This window comes from Oenanthe melanoleuca, chromosome 3 (genome assembly GCF_029582105.1).
Source record: "Oenanthe melanoleuca isolate GR-GAL-2019-014 chromosome 3, OMel1.0, whole genome shotgun sequence".
Lineage (NCBI taxonomy): Eukaryota > Metazoa > Chordata > Aves > Passeriformes > Muscicapidae > Oenanthe > Oenanthe melanoleuca.
The window spans coordinates 106921263-106936023 of NC_079336.1; the positions used below are offsets into that span (position 1 = coordinate 106921263).

The window sequence follows — 14761 nt, forward strand, 5'->3', positions numbered from 1 at the left end:
TATTTAACTTTCATTATACCTAAAATATAACTAAATCTAATTATAGTAGCTTTTTTGTATCAGAAATAAGACACTTTTTACATCTGCTCAAAAGACTGATGTAAATATTATAGACTTGTAGCTGTTGACACAAAATTTCAACCCTGAAACTTGCCTAACAATTATCATGAGTCAGAGCTGGGTGCCTGCGGAGCAAAGCACCACTTTTGGGAACAACTGCACATTCCCAGTTTTGTGACAGAGACCTGTATTTTACTGCTTCTGGTATTAAAATTCACAACTAAGCATCCTCACATTTGCTGTACTGGGATTTGCCGAAGTCCAGTTGCAGGACTAACAATATATTTTACTTGTTCTAGGTCCTTCTTTTCAAAAACAGGACTGAGCCTAACATGAAGTGGGGTGTGAGTTTAGGAACTACTAGATTTCTTTTCATAGCTAGTCCTGTCTCTTCCAATCATCCTCCCTCATTCAGTAATAATGAAAATCCTCACGCATTACTTACTAATTATTGTATTAATACATTTAAATAAGTGTCTTTGCTGCCCAGAGACATAGCACTATTCCTTACCTTTTAATATAGAGGTCTACCTAAATCATAAAAATTGTATAAGAAAAAGAAAGGCAGCAATTCTCATCCCCAAAACAATACCACTATAATTGTATACACTGAAGCAGCAAGATTTATCTTCATTGGCAAAAAAAAGTCCAGAATACAAAAGCTAAGCGAAGATAAAGCCTGACACAAAAGGGCATTGAAATATTACAGTCAAAACTCCCAGTGAAGTGGCAGCCAACTGAAATCAAAGATCATAAGAAAAGCCTTCTTGTTAATTGAAAGCAACATGAAATCTCTTTTTGACCACAAATGCACAGAGTAATCTAAACCAGCTTCAGCATACAGGATACTGAATCCTTTGACAGAACTTCAGCCTTTCAGGTAACTGCCTGCAAACTCAAAATGCTCCAAAGATGGTTTTTAGCGTCCCAAATGAAGACTCTCTAATTAAATTTTAAAAAATAAAAATACTTGCAGCCTGTAAGCTTAGCCCAGATCAGAATTCTGCAACAAGATACTCTTCCTTAAGTGTCTTTTTAAAGCGTGCCAAAACCATTAGTTAAAATGATAATCTAAATAAAGACATTGTTAAAAAAATAAAACTACATCATGCCATGGCTGGAACAGCTAAGGTACTGGTCAGTGAGGAAGGATCACTTCCTGGCACAGTTACAAAGCAGCAGACTTAGTTCTCTCTCTTTTTATTACTATATTCAACCTGCCCAATGTTTCACAGAAATGACTGAGATTTGTAGCTAAACTGATTAGCGGATGATCAATTGTACTGAGCAGCAGGACTGACTTTGTTTCTAAGCACACTGCTGGATTAAAAAAACAAAAAACAAAAAAAAAAAAAAAAAAAAAAAAAAGCATGCTAAGTAAGGAAAAGAAATTAAGAAATTGAAGCCCATATTCTGCTTTTCACCATCTACCAGGTCACTTCACCAAACCTGATACTTGAGCCCAATTACGCAGGTAAGTAGGGATTCAGCTGCACTGAAGGCAACTGAATCCAGCAGCATAAGCAAGATCACTATCAGCCTCCCTACGCAAGACTGTACTAGAGCAAATCTTGGCTGGACATGTAATTTAATTCACCACTCGGTTCTGGTAAGCCCCAGACCTTCAAAATAATTACACCACTCTCAGAGACAATGTTAACTCTCAGGTATAGTATTTAAGTTGTATACTGTTTCTCTGAAGAGATGAAGCACTTAAATGCCAGCTACCCTCCAGCTTCAACAGTTTCACAGCTCTTCCTAAAGTTTTTCCAAGTGTTTTTGGCCTACGTACAAGCACTTGAACACAGCAAGTCCTCTCTGACCACCAAGTTTCATTAGATAGAAACTTCTTCCTAATGCATTTTCCAACGAGACTCTCAAGTTTATAAAAGAAAACTGTAACACCTACATTACTTTTAAAGGTCTAGACCCTCCATACTGCACTACTTCTTGAGCTTCCCCTTGAAATACATTTGCAGAGTTAAGGAATTTTGGACTAAGAATTCACTCACAATAGAAACTTGACAGAAAAATCAAGAGGCACAGTGAAATACAGGGCTGATCAGAAACTAAAATAAATATGCAGCATGAATTCAAGTCAGCATACTCATGTTGAATAATGAAGTGGTGTTTCCCATACCTTAAATGTTTCAGGCTGCTAACCACCAATACTGACTGCTCATAACTAGTTTCAGGACTTTGGCAGTTGAAACAGAAATAGCAGCCATTGAAGTACTGATAGCTTTGATCATGAAAAACATTATTACGATTAGCATCTCATGCCTATTTGCTCCAATCCCCTGAGATGTAAAATAAAACTATAAACATTTCCAAAGTTATACCGAAAGTCCTCTCACTAATAATCACACCTTTGTACTTGAGGTTGTGCTCTCAATTTCACTAACATTAACTCCACTTGAAAACTGGTCTAAGCAAGGTAAAGTTGATGTTCTCACAACACCACATTAATACTTTGGTTCAAGCAATACTGAGAGGAGGCAGCGCTGTTGTTCTCAAACCAGAGGGCTAAGGAGAAAAAGAACAAGCTACAGACACATTCACAGGCAAAGCTACAGAAAACAATACAAGAATTTTAAGCCTACCACATCAGAAGGATATACAGTCAGTCTAATAACAAAACTTAAGGCACCGCTCCCTGAATCTCTTAGGAAACTCCCACAATTAATTTGTTTCTCTTGAGTTAGTGAGAAAGCTCAGCTCTGGTCAGCAGGTCTGGCGTAAAGACAGGCCAAGGATTGCATAGCTCAGATCTGGGGAGGGGGAGCTATGTGTGTGCACAGTCCAGAGAGATGAGATGGAGAAGCCAGCACTCTCATCAAGCAGTAAATATTGTATCAGAGCCTCTGGAAATAACCTTAGGTAGAAATTCAACATTAGGGCACGAGAAAATAAATTTGGCACAGTTTAGAAGGCATGTCACTAATATAATAATCTACATTTTATAAAAGCTGTAGTTGCTGTAGAGAGATACTATCCAATGAACTAGTTAAAGCATTCTCTTCCACTTATTAAAAAAAAAAAAAATAGCGATTAGAGAACAAATACCTTTACAGATAGTTACAGGAAGACAATAGTTTGCATTGTTCTACACATGTACTCTTAGCAGCTTATCTCAATCAAAATCTTCCAGAGGTAAATAAAAGCTCTATTTGAAAGGAACTCCAGAAGTAGTTACCAAATTTTCTAGATTAAAAATTTGAAAAGAAGTTCATGTGCAAGTAAAAAAGTTGTTCCTGGGGAACAACTGCGCAGATGCAAACTCACCGTGTCCAAGCCCCTCGAGATTGTAACCGCGCTTCCACTTGGATTTACGATACATAATCAAAAGCCTCACGCGCAGAGGGAAAGGGACCTGCTGATGATGGTGGCTGTCAACAATGAGCTGAGATCAGTTAGCTGCTAGTGCAGACAGGACAACGATTTTCAACACTGCGAGAGAAAGCCAGAGTGAGACCATATGGTTAGGCCCCGTCCACATCAGCAATTGAGAACTGTCAGCTGGCAGAGACACAGGTAGGAGATCTACCTGTCACTCACAGCCACTGTAAAGAATGGTTCTGTACAGGCTGGCTCAGTGTCTCCTGGAATACATGTGTCTTTTAACACAGCATATACCCTCCAGTCAGGACTCCTAGTGCAAGGCAATGCAAATAAATGTTCTTCAGCACTATTGAGGGAATTCAGTTGCCACTTGGTGTTCAGGATTTACTGAAATTTAAGAATATGTTCTGAATTATACTGGATAAATCCTAGTTTTACATTTACAGAAGACTGCCAGTTGCAGGTTAAGCATTAGACAGGCACTGTCAGCAGACTCCCTGGATGTGTGTTATTCAAAACCGTGCAAAAGAAAGGGATGAAAGGGCTGGCTTTAACTTGAAACTACCTAGAGTAAGGGGAGTTGGACCAGATGAACTCCAGAGTTCCCTTCCAAATTCTTCTCTTCACTGACAAACCTGGCCATTAGCACAGAGGAATGAGTTTTGCATGCAAAGACAGGAGCCCTGCATCACAGAGCTATTATTTATCACCTATTTGCATGACTGCAGGAATGCCTGAACTTAGTAGTTAACATATAGCAGGAACACGTTCTGCAATTAAACAATTTTAAGGTGGCATAAAGCACTGCTGCCTGCAAAAGCAGCAGCTACATGGCACAAGGTTCTGCACGACCATGATTCCCACAGACCCATGCTCCAAACTGTTTCTCAACTGGATTTACTCAGTGCTGAGTGCACCTGAACAGACGACAGCAACGAAGAGTTGGGACCCCTTTCCACATGACTGTTAATTTCCAGAAAAATAGTAAAATTATGTATTTTTAAACACACGGACTAATTAGTAGTGAGATAACAGGAAATAAGAATTTATTCCTGAGCTGTACTTAAAAGCTATGTTAAATCTTGAAAAACAAGGAAGCTCTACTCCCATTTTTAACTAGAGCTAATTTTATTTTCTGTATACTTACTCTTCTATTCAATTTATTTTGTTCTTTCAGGTAACAGAAGCTACATTCATCAGTAAAGACTGATTAGTACTGCAATAATCTTATTAGCATGCATATGGAGTTAAAACTAAGCTTATATGAAGGATGGTATAAAATTAAGCCTGAAAACAAGCACAGTAACAGCAATAAATGAAAAAATTAAAATTCTGTCTCAGTTACAAAAACACATTTGGAACAACCTGAAGCTCTGACTCCACCAAGGCTTAATTTCCAGCACATTTCTTCACAGGGCAGTATTTTGTCTGCTCAAATTAATGCAAGATACCTCCATAATCAGTTGCTACAATAAAACCTGGGATGCACCAACATTAGCACAGGTTATGGTCCAGTTGAAAAACTCTTCCACCAGCATTTGTTCTCAATTGGTCACTTGGCTGCATGCTGGGAAAGCTTCTGGCACTGCCTAGCAAAGATAACCTGCAGAAACTGAACATGGCCCAACAGAGACTCCAGTACATTGAGTAGAATGAGAAGACAGGTGTAGGTAACAAAATAGTGTCTGAACACTGTGAGATACCTGAAGACTAACAAATCCCAAAGACTAATCAGCATCTGAGATGGAATAAAATCTGAAATATAAACTGTGGCTGAGAACTAGACACATGACTTAAAACCATGCTTAGTACTTCAGCACAAGAGTGAGGCCTAAGAAAAATCACAAATTGCCATGGTTAAGCTTACAATACAGACTAACTTTGAATTCCCATATACTTTAACTACAATGGTTATCATTAGAACTCATCGCAATTTTAAGTCTCTCTCTACCAAGAGAGATTCCCCCACTTAGATGTAGGTCTCTGAAGCACTGAGCAACTTTACCCTCTGCTAGGTCTGTTCAAGTTGCAAAGCAAAAGCCAGAACAGGCTGCCATTTAATAAAAGCAGCCTCAGCAGAAGGAGTGAAAGGGAAAACCCAGGCTTCACTGAATGTCATGCTGCTCCACATCAACACAATGGAGGGGAATCCTGTCCCGCTCTGAATCTGAGACACCTAGCCAGAAGCCATGCTTATGCACAGCTACTTGGCCTTGAGGGTTGAAAATAAAAGATGAACAGCCAAAATTTGAGGCCAGCAGCCACAGCTGTCAGGCAGGGATCAGCAGACCTGAGGACTGTATCATTAAAAAAGCTCCAGCCCATACTGGTTGGCAGTTTTGCATTATATCCTATCCTTTCCCTCCGCTATTTTCTTCCTCTCTTTGTCTACCTACCATAATTCCTACTTGTGCTCTGCTTCTCTCCCCTACCTCTTCCCTTTTTTGTCTCTTTGGAGTCCAAGGTCTTTCTGTCAGGCTTCTTTCTATTCATATAGCATGGAAGTGCTGAAAAATCAAGGTTCACAATTTTTGGTATGTTCAGCTTCCTGTCTCAGGATTTTATAAAAATCAAGTTTCTTGAAAGACAGTTGACAGACTCTCCTTTTAACACTGTCCTCAGTCACAACATATCAGTCAGACTGAAGAAAAGAGCTCACAAATAATGCAGTGTGCTGATTTAGCTTCTACAAATAAAGAGTCTGGCCATTGCAAAGACATCTGATCTACAGCTCTCACTGACATGAACAGTCCCTAGCCACACAAATAAAGACCATCATGGTTCTTCCCCAAACTCCTGCAGGGAAAAAAATTAAGATGCTAGCAGATTGGATGGAACAGCTCTAAGAAAAATCAATAACAGTAACTGTAAAATCTAAAATTAAAGTAAGTCTGTTTTTGATGCTTTCAGTACACACGGTACATTAAATTTGGCTTAAGCCCAATGGAACATGAAGTACTTGTGGACAACGTCTGCCAAGAGCTAGAAATATAGTACTTAGTCTTTAAAGAACAAACAGAAAGCCTCAGTTCATTTCCACTTTATGCAGCTGAAAAAAAATTAAATCAAGGTGATCTTTCCGGGGGAACATTTGTATTAAATCTAACTGGCATGCTTTGTGCATCACTGAATGGAACCCAGGCCCATTGGCAAAGAATCACTATTTGTCATTCCATAATCCCTTCCACTTGTGACAAAAGGTTACAAACAGATGTTAGACCTCCCCACATTCCAAAACACTGTGCTTTCCTGCTCAGCATCAGGTTTGTGCTTCACATAAGCTCTCTGCCTGGTCCTCAGTCATGCTGACACTTCTAAACATCTGACAGGGAAAGCAGAAGAAAAATGGGAAGCCTGAACTCAGGGAACTCATGCTGTGCTGTGGATTTTTTTCACCCACCTTCACATTTGTTGGTACTTCATTAGTAGACATGCCTCAAAGCACAGCAAGGTTGGATTAGTAACTGAACACTTATTTGCATTTCTGTAGCAGCCTCCAAACATTAACAAATGAAACATCAACACACCTGTGAGTTCCTTACCTTTCTTAAAATAAGGACAAAAACAGGAGACAAGCCTAGCATCCATCTGGGGCTTTGGAGACATCATGCACCATCTCAGCACACAGGTTCCTCTCCCTGCCATCTCCTATATCCTGTGCTCTTTCCTAGTTGAACAGGAGAGTGGAGCACAATTCCAGCTTTGTTACATCTCAGCTGCAGCCCTGCCTTGGGAAACTGGAGCAGCAAGAGAAGAGAAAATAGGCAATGCTACACTTAACACCAGCCCAAAGTGAGGCAAGAAACTTCTCGTGCCATCTCACTCTACATGTCAGCCAAGCACTATCTTTAAAGCTCTTATTTCTTGGTGATGGAGGTTTTAAAATATATAAACCAGCCAGATAAATCTGACTGTTACTTCTCATTAATAGCTGTAAAATAATAGCAGAATGTCTACAATACTTGCTATTGTGGACTCAAGAGACTGAAAGACACCAGACATGTGATTATTAATGTGATAATGTTCATTTCTCCCTATGACTGGTCTCTCTTGGCTTTAAAATAAGCATTAACTTTTCCCTCACCTTTTGTATCAGGCTCCTCTCTCTGCTCCTGTTTATACATTGGCAATATTGAATAAGTCCCTCCCCAAAGTTGGGGGAGTAAAGGAAAGACAGCAAAAATTCTTGTGACACTTTCCTCTTGAGGCAGAGGTTCCCCTTGCTATCTATGCATATCTCAGAAGAGTCACATATGAATGCTTATTTCAGTGAGGAAAAAATTAAATAGCCTATATATAACAGCATAAGAATTCAAAAGTAGTTGCTCTCAGTCACAAATGGTTTATAAACTTACACTTTCTACTAGAGCACCCTAACCTTTCTCAGCCAGCAGTGAGAGGTACAAGAATCTACTCTATGTTCACATCTGCTGCTCAGAAACCCTCTGACAAAGCTAAAATACTGCCACAGTACTGACTGCATAAATATGCACACGTGCAAGGAAAAAAAAAAAAGGATAAAAATAAAAGCTATTTGTGCATTTATTTGCCTGCATGGTCGAGTTCAGTTCCTCAACTTCAGCAGGCGGCTGACAGCCTTAATACAGTAACACACCACTTCTTTTAAACGACAAGAGAAAAAACCCCACCAACTAGTTACCCTCACCATGGTACACTTCAGCCCTCAGGAACAACCTCAAGCAGTTTACAGAAACCTCACCCAACAGGCAACAGCTCACACTGCACCAAAAGGGAGAGCTCAACTGGAATGATATTTCACATCCACCAAACACAGCATCTAATAAATACTAAAACAATTGATGTGGGCTACCAGCAGCACAGCAATTACCTTATCATTAAAAAAAAAAAAAAAAAAAAAAAGAACAAAGATTCGTAACTTGGCCATGGAAATCATCTAAGCACAAAGGGGTGATCACCTATCTTCAGACTAATATGCATTACAATGTAATTTGTCTAAGGCTTGGTCTGCTAATGCCAGGGTATGAAGTGCAGTTATAAACAAATATGATATGCATATATATCTACATGTATGTATGTATATTAAAACACGATCTTTTAAACTCTAAGAGGACAGCAGATTGGAGCAGGAAGCAGTGTTTATCTGAAGTGTTGGCACTACCATCACAAATTTGCCTCACCATTTTCACATGAGAAAAAGAACAAATGAAGCATTATGTGTCTGCTCTCCGGTGTTCTGGTACTCTGCATACCTCCTGCAGAACTGCTACACCTTTGTCCCGTTCGAAAGCAGTTCTTAACAAACTGTCTCCAAGTTTCAGGCCATTTGAGCTGGGTCTCTCCCAGCTCTTTATTGGAAGTACATTAAATAAATACCCTCACAGCTAGCGGGTGCTGAACTGAGGTGTTACTACAATTACTTGTCTTACAGCTGGACTATTATCTTCTCCCCTTGTAACTATTCAACTGCACAGACAACGTGCCCATGCCACTTGCAGGCATGATACAGTTTTTGGTGGACTTCTGAAAGCAGCATCCTAAATCTGAAATCTAATTACCATGAATGCTTGATCATGAAGATGAAAATAGCAGTATTGACTGAACAGTCCATAGCTCTAGCTTCTCAAATATTAAGCGAACTACTCTGGTTTCCTACACAGGAGGAGCTCTCCCAGTTTCTATCAGATTTTGTAGCATGTTCCTAAATTCAAAAGATGGCAGCTGCCCAGCAAAAAGGAGTCAGATCCAAATCCAAGAGGATAGGACATAACCTACCTACAATATTAGTAAGGGTTTAAGCCACTTTACTCTCTTGCACTGCAGCACAAAAGTTCAAAGTCATCTCTTGCTAACCTTAAAAGACAGCAGCAATCTAAACACAGCAACTCAAATATCTACCTACATTTATTTTCTTCCATGCTGAGCATTCCTCAGAGTATTTAAAGTGGCTCAGGAATAAAGTAAATCAAGCCAAACAAAGAAAAAATATTAGTGGGAAATGACAGAACTGACATTTTTAGAATATAGCAGTTTATCCCAAGAGGTGCATTAATAAAGCAAAATGAGCAACAAGTTCTTTAAAAGAAAATTACTTCTAGTAAGCCTCCATATACGATGAATTGTGCATTTTTACCCCTAACCTCATACCAAATAAACAATTCAGCTCCATGATCTGACATAAGGATCATTGCTTACTTTCCCTGTTTAAATCTGTGTTACATCAAGATTAAGACAATTATTCTTGTAAAAACATTGTATGGAACTACAACTGCTTCAGACAAGTGGAAAGGATATCAAGATAGCATGAGACAAAAATCTCAGTATACATATTAACACTTAAAGAGAAGAGGAGCCTTGAGATTTCTTAGTGGAAATTCTTCAGGGACCACTTTTATCATTTAACAAACAATTTGACTTAGGACAAAAAAAATACAGATGCAATACTCAGGCTTGTATGACTTTAAAAATCAAGTCATTACTGTTTAATACTGCTAGACTATGGAAAACAGAAGGATTTGGGAACAGAGAAAGTGTCACTTTGGGGCAGAGCTGCAACTGCTGGAAAGGCATGATCCTGACACAAGGAAAGGAACTACAACTATATGGAACCCCCAGCTTACATTTGTGACTAGTTAAACCTTGTCTTACAGGGCCCAAAGGATGAGATGTTTAAGGGGGCTCTACGTGCAGGCTGCACAGGCACATGAGCTCCCTTTCCTAAAGCCTCCAGTTCTACCCAGGTGCCATGCAAGCTGTTCCAGACATCACCAATCAATTCCTGGGTAAAGATGACCAGCTGGGTGAAACATTTCCTAGATCTAATCCAGAGATGCCAGTTTGACTGTCCTGACCCAAAGAACAATGAAGCCATTAGTGTTTATGGCCCAGATCAAGGGGTTACCATCCACGGGGATAAACTGGCAGGGACAAAGTAACCCAACAGCTGCAACTTTCCAGTTGCTCACTACATGGTTCAGATAATTAAGCAGAAACACTGAAGAGCCAAGCAGGACAGTGTGAGATGTACAAATCACATCACCAAGTTTCTTCTCACTATGCCTTCACAAATTCTTGGCAGGCCTTGAGCTCCACCAATGTCAAATCTTAACAGTCTTCACAACAAAAACCAAACCAGCGCCTTCAAATTCTATACGTATTCCCTACCCTCTCCATAAATTAAGGAAAATAGGTACCCCAGCTCAGAAAAGAGTGTTTTTAAACATTTATAATGAAACCCAAAGGGTTATATAATTACAGAATCATTACAAACAAAAAAAAAAAAATACAAGCAGCTAAGTACATCCAGACAGATGAATCAACTGGCAATGAAAGAAAAAACCATCGATGGTGGTCTACTTAACAGAAGATTCTGGCTAGGCAGGGATTTGTGTTGTATTATTTTTCTGGATTTTGGTTGCTTTGGGGTTTTTTCTTGGTTTTGTTTGTTTGCTGTTTTGTATCTTCAAGTCCTAGCTCAAATAAACTATCCTCCAGAGAATCCTACTTGACTAACTTACTCCAAAGCCATAACCTGCAAGTATCTACACATTTATGTATCCCAGTAACTCAAAACCTCAATCAATCCACAAAATATAATTATCTAGTAGCTATTCATATTATCAACTACCCTTAAGAATAACAAAAAAGTATTCCAGAGATCTTTTCTGATTTGGGCCTTTTCAACTATAACCTTTCAATACCCTCCTTGCTGTTCACACATATATACACATACCCTAATGTAGCCACACCAGCATGTCCCTGCTCCAAATAGCTCTGTACTATTAAAAAAAACTTCTCACAAGGAATGCTTTTCTCCCTTCTAAAAACACATTTATGCAATTAACTTCTACAAACAGGGCTGGCACAGGAAAACATCTGGTTGGCAGAGCTGTCTAGCCAACATTAAGGCAGACCAAGAGTGTTTTGAGCCAACATTGACACATATCCCAAGTCTTCTACAACATATGCAGGTTAACAAGGAAAGTGAATGTGAATTGAACAAATCCTCTTCCTGACAGGAATATAATTACTGGACCAGAGTAAGAGGTTTTGACCGCTCCTAATCTAAGAACTGCAATATAGCTTTAATTAGAAGTGTAAAATTATAGGATACGCCCAATTCTGAAACCACAGCCAGAAACTCACTGCAAGGTTTAGTCCACTCTGCTCTCGAGAACAAGATTCAAGCCCAAAATTCAGCATTTACATAAGTACCATGGGTGGCATTCAAGTCACTGTGATTAAATGCAGCAGCATAGATTAAAACCAAGGTCAGCAGATTAACTTTTATTACCTGTTCACGAACTGAGCCGTGCTCCTGCATGGCAGGCTCCAGGGGATACCATCAATCCTTAACCAAACGCTCCCACTCAGGCATGGCATTCAGCCCCAACCAAACAAGCTGCTGACTCGCTCACAGTTGAGCCCACGTCCCCAAGTGCCACCTCACACATCAGCCAGGAGCAGGACTGCTATTGATGGGCACCTACCTCCAGCACAGGCTGCCAGCAGAGGACAACAGCTTTTTCCTGCAAAGCCTGTAGTTTCCAGTCAACTATTTCACAATCACCCATCACTACAGGGTTATTCCAGAAAGGTCACTTTGAGCAGCTAGGAACATTTGGTGCTCCAAATTATGTCACATGGGTCAGCAAAAGAAGGCCATAGCATAGATCTCACCTAGGTAGCCCAAAAGCTGTGCACTAACTCGTGCAAAGCACCCAAGAACCTCTGCCTACCCGAAGAAAAAGTTTCTTTTCAAACCAATATAAATACCGGATACTTGTAAAAGAACATACTGGTAATGTGCAAGACTCTCATTTTTCTGCAAATCAGGTAATTGTCAGAGAGTTTTTACTTTTAGCAGAAGGCAGAAACAAGGTAGAGTTTGATTTTTTTTTTAAGTTTCGGAGTATTTGTAGCAGGACAAAGAGCTTCCATCTTTTTTAACTTGAAAGGAAGGCTTTTGAATACATAGAAACACAATCATTTGTAATTACTAATTGCCACATCCACTACAAAACATTAAGGCTACAAAAAATGTGCCATGATGCTACCTCATTGCACCAGATCACCCCCAATCACCCACTGGAGAGCCTACAGCAGAGAAGGGACAGGGATATGTATCCCACAAGCTGCCCACCACTTCCTGAGAGGCACAGAGCCACTTAAGTTTTGCCCAACAGACTCGATTCTTCATAACCAAATTGCTATTTTACCTTCTTCCCTACAGATTTTTTACCCAGGTAGGCTACCTGGGCCTGACTGGAGATACAGTATTAACTTCAGTAGAACTGGGGAACTACAGGAGCGTGACACTTCCTGGTGCATCCTGCAAACCAGTAGATTGAAAGGAAACAGAAACAAGATCAGATGGAAACACGTTCGCTCTTTTTCCACTGAAACTCAGCAGCATTCAGCGGTGCTCAACCTACTAGCCCATGTCTTTGCTGTCACTTCCTTCAACAGTTTGTCAGCACGCTTGTGAATCTGGAGATTAAGGAATGAATGTCTAGGAGGCAAAAGAGCTGGACTTTTTCATCCTGATGTTCATTCAAAACTTTTACAATCTAACCAGCAAGGCGCACAGTGACCAGCCAGCAACAAGTACCTCCAATTACCGGCATCCAGCAGGAGCTGCTAATCACCTGTGTAATTCCACTTACAAGTATGCACTTAAAGGTGACTGACTTCTCATGAAACACCCTCATTCTCCCTTTTTTAGCTCAGGGCATGGATTAGCATCTACAAACAGCTTTGGGTTTTCTGCTGTCCTGTACACCACAGTTCTTGTTTGAAAAAACATTTTATATAAAAAAATACTTGTAATTAGCTCATTACAAATGAATAAGAGTTTTTAATACCACTGGCTCCAAGCACATGACCCTCTATTTTGTAACTACAAACCCAGTCACTAGCTAAAAATGCTGAAGTGAAAGTATCCTGCTTTCCACACCTGGTTTCTTAATAGAAACTAATATTGCTACCAAAATACAAAATGGTTGTAGCAAAGGTAGCATATTAAGCTCTTTAACTGAAGCACTGGTAGTTACTCAAAATTTTAATTTCTAAGATGAACACTAGCACTGTGACCTGCTGTGTTGAGAAATACATTCCAGTGTTTAGTAAGAACGGAACCATTCATGAGGCACACGTTACACGACTTTACTCAGCGTAACAGTAGGTGCTCCTACATGTTTAATTCGTTTGAAATAGGAGATGTTGAAGCTTAAGGTACCCAGTAGCAACCTACACACAACCAATATGCATTCCTAAAGCTTCCTGCCAGGCCATTCACACAACTTCAAAGAGTTAGGACACTTCTCTTGCACAGCACCAAGAGAGTCTAATTTTCCAACTACCAATGCTCAATTTTCAAAAAACCACACGTTTTCTTGAGGGAAAGGACAGTGGTGGAGAGGAAAGGGAGAAATGTCCCGGGCAGACGTTTGAACTTTGGCTCTACATTACTCAGTCCAAAACTGTCGACCTAAAACATTACAAAGCCACACAACACAGACCACACAACAACACATGCAAACGAAGATCTGAGCAGCCTGTTCATCTCCACTAACCTACAGGCGCCTTCTGGAACAAAAAGCAACTGAAGATGTATCATCAACAGGTCATCCGGTTGCTTCTTTGTGGGAAAAAAATATTCGAAACGCTGCTGAACAGAAACCGGAAACTGCCTTTTTTTTTTTTTTTCCCCGGGTCTCCCCCCGCCTCCCATCCGCGTTCAAAATGAGAAAAAAAACCCCAAAACCCTATCGTCCTTCTGATGCAGAAGCACCAGCATCTATCCAGCTGAAAGGCTTTGTAATTTTTCTTGCCAAGTAGTGTTTTTTCAAGGCAGATGAGTCCAAGGGAAAAAAAAAAAAAAGAAAAAAAGGTGGCCTTTAAGGCCAGAAACACCACCAGCATTACAGCCAGACTGCTTTTTGCTCGCATGTATTCCAGAAGCTGCATTTTGCAGAGGTGAAGTAGCTGCAGTTTTTGAGGTGGCAGTTAAAACAAAAACAAAGGGGGTAGAATGCTTCCGGTATAAAAACGTAACTGCTTTAAAATATACCCTTTATCAGACGAAAATTCTTCAGCTAAAAACACAACTGCTCCTTCTCTCCCTTGCCTTTTAAATATCTTCTCTACAGCTGTTGCAGGCAGAAATGTCCCCCTCCTACTAGATCCTCCTGAAAACGCATTATTTAACTAGATGAAAACAAGAGTGAAAAGAAAAGCCAGACACAAGTCGCGCTGGACGGCGGGCTGCTCACAAAAGAGCCAGGGCTGAGGAGATGGGAGAGAAACCCTGCAATACCCCCAAGAATCTTAAGATTAAAGACACAACTTACCCACCGCCCAGATGGATTTTTCCAGAGTA

General features: G+C 40.1%; 1 protein-coding gene across 2 annotated transcripts in view; it reads right to left on the reverse strand.

Moving 5' to 3' along the window:
• The window catches only part of PELI1 (pellino E3 ubiquitin protein ligase 1), a 43173-nt gene that overhangs the window by 27357 nt on the left and 1055 nt on the right, over positions 1–14761 (reverse strand). The window contains exon 2 of one of the 2 annotated variants that reach the window (XM_056487948.1): positions 3346–3510. The exons of the other annotated variant lie outside the window; for it this stretch is intronic. Coding sequence (XP_056343923.1) covers positions 3346–3400 — 55 coding nt within the window. The 5' untranslated portion in view covers positions 3401–3510. The remainder of the gene's footprint in view (positions 1–3345; positions 3511–14761) is intronic. 2 annotated transcript variants of the gene reach the window in all.